General features: G+C 45.6%; 1 protein-coding gene across 1 annotated transcript; it reads right to left on the bottom strand.

Annotated features, from left to right (window-relative positions):
* Positions 1 to 398: 398 nt before the first annotated feature.
* Positions 399 to 4,555, bottom strand: LOC116990418 (UDP-GlcNAc:betaGal beta-1,3-N-acetylglucosaminyltransferase 7-like). The gene has a single exon (XM_033048065.1). The coding sequence runs from the start codon at positions 3,769 to 3,771 to the stop codon at positions 2,530 to 2,532; it is 1,242 nt and encodes a 413-aa protein (XP_032903956.1). The 5' UTR covers positions 3,772 to 4,555; the 3' UTR covers positions 399 to 2,529.
* Between the last annotated feature and the right edge of the window lie 2,976 nt (positions 4,556 to 7,531).

The raw sequence follows: 7,531 nt of genomic DNA, 5'->3' as shown, positions 1-7,531 counted from the left end.
ACAGAGGGCAGTGGAGGCCAAATCACTGAATGGATTTAAGAGAGAGTTAGAGCTCTAGGGCTGGTGGAATCAAGGGATTATGGGGAGACGGCAGGCACGGGTTATTGATTGGGGACGATCAGCCATGATCATAATGAATGGTGGTGCAGGCTTGAAGGGGCGAATGGCCTCCTCCTGCACATATTTTCTATGTTTATGTCATACACTCCTGCTTTTAAAAAAAAGTGCATTTTCATTATGTGTACATTTGCTACAAAAGTATTTAAAGTATCAAGAGATAAATTTCAAATGTTTGTACTTTGGTTATTCAAGACAATATACCTATTAATAATACATGCAGTGAAGTGTCCAAAGTTTTGATATTGTGCAATAATAAAATCATAACAGGCAACACAATGTAAAGAAAATCAATTTAGACTTTATTAATTACATTTCAAAGTACAAGTTTGTTTGATTATGTTGGCAAGATTCTCAAACCATTGAATAAAGTTTATCAAAACAAAAATTCCTTTTTGCAAGTTATTTTCAAATTTTGTCACAAACCTGGATCTTATAAGACAATTGGTTTTAAATATTGAAGTCTTATTCTTTAAATTATACATGTACACAAGAGACAGACACTGTTTTCTATAGATCACACTGGTCATTATATATATTCTTCCTTAACCTCTCAAAGATTAGTTGCCATTTTTGAAGGACCAGTTGTTGACAGTGTTTCAATCTCTATCTACAGGTCATTTCAAATCTCATCACAGACTTACTGGCTCACTTGCCCCAACGTGGAATGCTTCATAAAGACAGTTTCATTTGTTGGGAATGGAGACCAGGGAATGACAAGAGAAAAGAATATCAAATACTGTACACCTCAGCAATTCCATAGCCTCTTTATCAGGATTACTGAGCAGCATCTTAAGTTAGGCAGAAATTATTGGTCCCGACCAAAAAAGCAGAACATTTTATACAGTGCTATACCATCAAAAACCTCACACCTATTATTCAATATATTAATCTGAACTGAATTTAAAACATTTCCAATGATCATGATTTCCACAAAGTTTAAACACTGAACTTGGAATTTGAGTTGCTGGCAAATAGTTCAAAAACTGGTCATTAAATGCACACATTTTTCACATTAAACATTTTTCTCTTTTGTTTAACTCTCCTTTTCACCATTAATTTTTTAAAATTTTTTTTTAGAGATACAGCACGGAAACAGGCCCTTCGGCCCATCAGGTCCGCGCCGACCAGCGATCCCCGCACATTAACACTATCCTACACGCACAAGGAACATTTTTTACTTTTATACCAATTCAATTTATCTACATAAATTGGATACATGATCATTTTATTCAAAGAATTGCAGGACAGAAATGTCAGGAACTGCCAGTTGGCAATGATTATGAATATCAGTGTTGTACCAGACATTACTGTTTCCACCTGTTCTTCCAAAGGCGTGTCAATTAGACAACCACTGGCTTCTTTTGCCATTGTTTATCATTGGTTTCACCACCAGTGTGTCTATTGAAAAGTTTTTGTTTTCAAATGGAAGCACGACCTATATAATTTTCAAATGCAAGTTGCTTACCAGCATGGATTGCAGCATCAAACTTCTTGGTGAAATAGCCAGTTTTGAAATGAAGTAAAGAGCCCCATCAAATTCCTTGCTCCTCCTAGTGGAACTAGATAACCTGGAAATGGCCCCAGCACAAATCATCTCATGTTTAAAGTCAGGTCAAAACCGTGCTTTATTTCAATTCAGGAACAAAGGTGCAGGCTATTTCACAGCAGATTGGCAAATCTAGCCCTGTCTTGCCACATTTCCTGTGGAGGGGCAAACTCTCAGAAATGTGAGAACTGCTGTTCATCAACTGCCAAGAGCACCTCAAAAGCAAACCTTAGTTTGGGACAAGAGGAGGCAGGTGAACATTTGAACGAGTATTTGATTTTAAAAAAACGCTGCAAGTTTGTTGGAGCTGATCACTAAACTGGCTTAATCAAGTGTCTGCCTTTCCTGTTTTCATGGTAGCACCGTGGGGTGATTTTTTTACGGGGTGATTCATTTGCTTTTTGGTTTTAAGCATGCATGATCCCTTTTCTAAACAGTGACAGAGAAATCACAATTTCTATAACTGCAATTTATTTTTGTTACAAAGGATATACCTAACTCACGAGTGCTATGCATTATAGGCAGTTAAGTCGCATTTAACCACTCTCTAAAGCCGTTGCTTCCGTTTACACAATTGGGACACAATGGGGGGGGTCGGTTTCCTTTTTCCTAAATCATTACCAAACTGCTGTCAAACATGGGTGCCGATTGGCAACTTGTTTGCGGAAGTTACAAGAGTGTAAAAATAAAATTTAAAAAATACATTATTCTACGTTTAAGTACCTTTACTCTGCTTATCCAGACAAAGCTTCACAGCCGAATATGAGTTCTCACCATTACGCCAAGCAGATTCTAAAGAGTTCACTCCCAACGCACGCCAAGTACCTACACTTCTAAATGCACAGGAAGGTTTAGAGCGCCATTTAATCGTTTAAAGTTATAAAAACCTTCTTGGCACAGATGAGAGTTCGGTTGTGGACAGTGTCCCACATCTGCAGCAAGCCCTCGGGGCTGAGCTTGTGGATGACCAGCAGGTTCTTGTAGAAGCAGGGATCGCTGTTCATCGGGCTGACCCGCCGCTTGACGATGCCAAACGTCCTGAAGGCATAGTGTAGCTGCGGCTTGACACCCACCTTCTGCAGGCACATGCCCAGGTAGACGTCGTCGATGGGGTAGAGCTGGATGTCCTCGGAGGCCGCCACCAGCTTCCTGGCCAGGGGGGCGGCCATGAGGAAACCGCCGCCGCCGGCATATGGCGGGTAGGGCTTGTCGTGCAGCTGCTTGGGGATGAAGTACTTGCTCAGGTGGTTCCTGATGGGCTGCGCCATGGAGATGATGTCACCCACGAAGAGATTGTCGAGGCGGGGGCCGTCGCTCTGCGAGGCCAGGAACTCCATCAGGTTCTCGGTGTTGACGAAGACGTCGTCGTCGCCCTTGAAGATGAAGCGAGTGCCGCGGCAGTAGAGATCGAACCACTTGAGGAAATTCACCTCCTTCAGGGTCAGGTTGAAGAAAGTGTCCATGAAGTCCCACTGCAGGATGTCGCCGTACAGCTGGTCCTCGTATTCCAGAAGCTTCTGCAGGTTGCGCTGGTCCTTGCCGGCGGGCGGCGTGCCCAGCAAGAAAAGAGTCCGCACGGCGAGGCCGCCGAAGCTGCGCTCACGACCCCACGTGTGGCGGACGGCGGCCCTCCGGTCGTGCTGCTCGATCACCGACTTGACGACGATGAGGAGGTGAGTGGGCCCCGCGCATTTCTCGGGGTGGTTGAGCAGCATGGGGAAGTAGCGGCAATGGCGGTACAGCACGTACTGTTGGAAGCGGGAGTCGAGCGTCGAGAACCACTTCAAGTCGCGCACCGACCCGTTCTGGCTGCAGTTGGTCACCGTCACCCCCCAGGCCCGCGGGCCGCTGACATTAGCTGGGGTCCCGGCCCCAGGCCCTTCAGCCTCCGCCTCGACGGCGCTACCGTTAGTCCGTGGCGTGTTGCCCTCGGCATCTTGCCAGGCCGGGGCTAACCTGGGGCCCGAGGCTGCCGCCGTCTCCCGGAGTCCCAGACCCAACCCGTCCCCCAACTTGAGTTTCTGGACTAAGGCCAAGGTGGCGAAGAGCAGCGACAAGCTCAACAGCGTCTTCAGCAGCTTCCTTTTGCGGAACATGTACTCCATGGGCTGGTGGACCCCCCCCCCCTCCCCAACTCCGGCCTACCTGAGGCAGAATGAAGGAGCTTCAGAGCGGCCGAGGTGCCGACAGGCAGAGCCCCTGTTGTACCGAGCCCTGTCCCGGGGAGCTGGAGCGGGGACACATGGCCCTTCCCGCGGCTGGGAGAGGCAGCGGAGCCGGCCGTGAAGACAGGACTGGCGCGGAGGGAGGGAGGGAGCAAGGGCGGGTGGGCGGCCGCTGACTCCTAGACAGACTCTTTTTGTTGCTGGGTAGCGGGAGCTGCTCACTCGGGGATGCCGGTCATCGCACTGAAGCGGCTGCCAGAAGAGGAGGAGAGAGAACTCCTCGCAGCTTGGCGAGGAGATTCGATGCCAGCAGCTCCCGTTAACCCCCTCCCCCTTTGGCAACGTGCTCGTCCTTTCCTCCTCCCATCTTTGGGTTCGGGAATTTCGAGTAGTTTTATTTCCACCGTCTCACTGAAGTCGCGCCTTTTCCAAACAAACGCAGCTGCATCCTTTTTTGGGTAAATAATCGGCTTTTATTTGCCCGTTAATTAGTTCCAGACGTCGCGTTTATGTAATGTTTCAGCCTTTTTGGTGGACCCGTGAAGGCGAGACTGAGTTGCTTCCCAACTCCTTGGTAATGTCAGTAAAACCAGATACATTATAATCTCAGAGCTGGTTCCTCAGATAACCTGATCAAAATGTCAAACCAAGAGCCGACATCCAAGTGAAACTCAACGAAATCACCAAAAAAGAATAATAAATGCGTGATAAAATAAAACAACCAAACGGAATAAAACTCCTGCTTCAGGTGGATTTACTTCAGGTTTTCAGATATTCTAAAGAAACGTTCCACGTCGTTAATAATTCAGTAAAACGGTGTTAATGCCTAAAAAGACAATATAATATTTTACAATTTATATAAATGACGTCTGATTATCTATTTAATAATTTCTTTCGACAGCGAAAACATCAGGATTAATTTAGCACGAGTTTCAAGTGATTTGATAAGATTGTTTTGTGCACCACGGGATACCCTTACACTGTGTAGTGTACGGGTATCCTGTGCCGCACGTACTAAGTATAACGCGACGTTAGGGAGATCCCTCGCTCCCTTCAGCACAACCAGGGACTAAAGAACGGGGGAAGGGTTGTTCCCCAGATGGCTGACTCCCTAGTTTGACCACTTTCCGTCTTCCATCGTGGCTGCGACGCCGTAACTACCGTTTCGAAGGTCGGATTTAACGACCCCTTCAGTGCACGAACAGTGGAGGAGTGAGTGACAGAAGAGAATGCGACGGAGTTACGGATTTTATTTTGCATGGGGAGAAAAAGAAAATATGGCATTAAATTTTCCAGGAACATAATCGTAGAACGTTTTACTGAGTCGTAAATAATTAATCATCTTGACAGCAAAGCCACGAAAGAACGGGGAGTTGACAGAAGTATTACAATCTTACTTTGCTTCAGTATTTAGCAGGGGTATAGAACATATGACATTGGGCAACGAGGTGAATATTGAGATAAGTGCATTTATAAATAGAACAATAAGATGGATTAACTAATGAAATCAAACTCAAACACAATAGATCGTATTGATGGATTTACGTCACCTTTTCAAAGAATCCGTTTCAGACGCATTGCCGCCACGCAAACTGTGTAAGTTCCGAAGGGGAAATACATTATCATGTTACAGTTTATGTAAACGATTTGTCCGATGAGATAGCCACGAAACTCAACGGGACAGGCAGCATCTCTGGAGAGAAGGAATGGGTGACATTTCGGGTTGAAACCTTCAGACTGAAGAAGTTTGAAGAAGAGCCTCGACCCGAAACGTCACCCATTCCTTCTCTCCAAAGATGCTGCCTGTTACTCCCGCATTTTGTGTCTATCTTCGGTTTAAAGCAACATCTGCAGTCCGAGGAGGTTAGTGGAGGTAGGTATTCTCGTGATATTTAAAAAAGTCTACGTTTCAGATATTGTAGGAAAGTAGCTGTTACTGAAACAGTCATACATGGTGTGTGACTTCAGGCTCATGCACCTCATGCCCAATAGTAGCAGTATGAAGAGGGCATGGCCCAGATGGTGAGGATCTTTGATGATCGGTGCCACTTTCTTGAGGCAGCATCTCATGTTAACGTTTTCAATGAGCTGGTCCATCACAGGCTGTGCCTGTGATGGACCAGGCTGAGTCCACCTCGTGCGTTCCTTTGCTTTGGAATTGCCATACTGATACTGCACCATGATGCAACCAGGCATGACACTTTCTACAGTACATCTGTAAAAATGTTTGTAAATATTCGGAGATGTACCAAATCTCTTTAAACTACGAGGAAAATAGCGGCGCTGACAAGCCTTCTTTGTGATTGCATATATGTGCTGGGCAGATGTACAAATGCAGGGAATTGAATGCAAATTGAATCCAAATGAATTACTTCCGTTATGTACATCTGGAGAACTATAAACATTATCAGTCTTTTTATTTAATAAATGATGGAAGTTAGAAAGTTATTCAGATAAAGTTGGCTGGACTGATATCTGGAATGATTGGGTGTTTGTCAAGAAAGGTCAGAGAGATAAGGCTTATTTTCACTGGAGTTTAGAAGAATGAGAGCTAACTATACAAGATACAAGAGAGTTTATTGTCATGTGTCCCAGATAGGACAATGAAATTCTTGCTTTGCTTCAGCACAACAGAATATAGTAGGCATAAATAAATACAGAGCAGAACAGATCAGTGTGACCATATACCAATGAATATATATATGCACACACATAAATAAACAGATAAAGTGCAATGGGCTCTTAATCAGAGTTTTGTTTGAGTTGAGTTTAATAGCCTGATGGCTGTGGGGAAGTAGCTATTCCTGAACCTGGATGTTGCAGATTTCAGGCTCCTGTACCTTCTACCCGAAGGCAGTGGGGAGATGACTGCATGGCCAGGATGGTGTGGTTCTTTGATGATGCTGGCAGCCTTTTTGAGGCAGCGACTGTGATAGATCCCCTCGAAGGTAGGGAGATCAGAACCGATGATGGACTGGGCAGTGTTTACCACTTTTTGCAGTCTTTTCCGCTCCTGGGCGCTCAAGTTGCCGAACCAAGCCACGCTGCAACCGGTCAGTATGCTCTCTACTGTACACCTGTAGAAGTTCGAGAGAGTCCTCCGTGTCATACCGACTCTCTGTAATCTTCTCAGGAAGTAGAGGCACTGATGTGCTTTCTTTATAATTGCATCCGTGTTCTCGGACCAGGAAAGATCTTCAGAGATATGCACACCCAGGAATTTGAAGCTCTTGACCCTCTCCACCATCGACCCGTTGATATAAATGGGACTATGGGTCCCCATCCTATACCCCTTCCAAAGTCCACAATCGGTTGCTTGGTTTTGCTGGTTTTGAGAGCCAGGTTATTGTGCTGGCCCATTTGGTCAAACGGTCGATCTCACTTCTATACTCTGACTCATCTCCATCAGTGATACGTCCCACAACAATGGTGTCGTCAGCGAACTTGATGATGGAGTTCGCACTATGACCGGCTACGCAGTCATGAGTATAGAGTGAGTACAGCAGGGGGCTGAGCACGCAGTCTTGAGGTGCTCCCGTGCTGATTGTTATCGAGGCTGACACAATTCCACCAATACGGACAGACTGTGGTCTGTGAATGAGGAAGTCGAGGATCCAATTGCAGAATGATGCGCAGAGACCCAGTTCTGAGAGTTTGGTAACCAGCTTGGAGGGGATGATTGTGTTAAATGCCGAGCTGT

Source organism: Amblyraja radiata, chromosome 31, assembly GCF_010909765.2.
Source record: "Amblyraja radiata isolate CabotCenter1 chromosome 31, sAmbRad1.1.pri, whole genome shotgun sequence".
In the NCBI taxonomy this organism is placed as follows: Eukaryota; Metazoa; Chordata; class Chondrichthyes; order Rajiformes; family Rajidae; genus Amblyraja; species Amblyraja radiata.
This window is presented reverse-complemented; position numbering and strand designations above follow the sequence as displayed.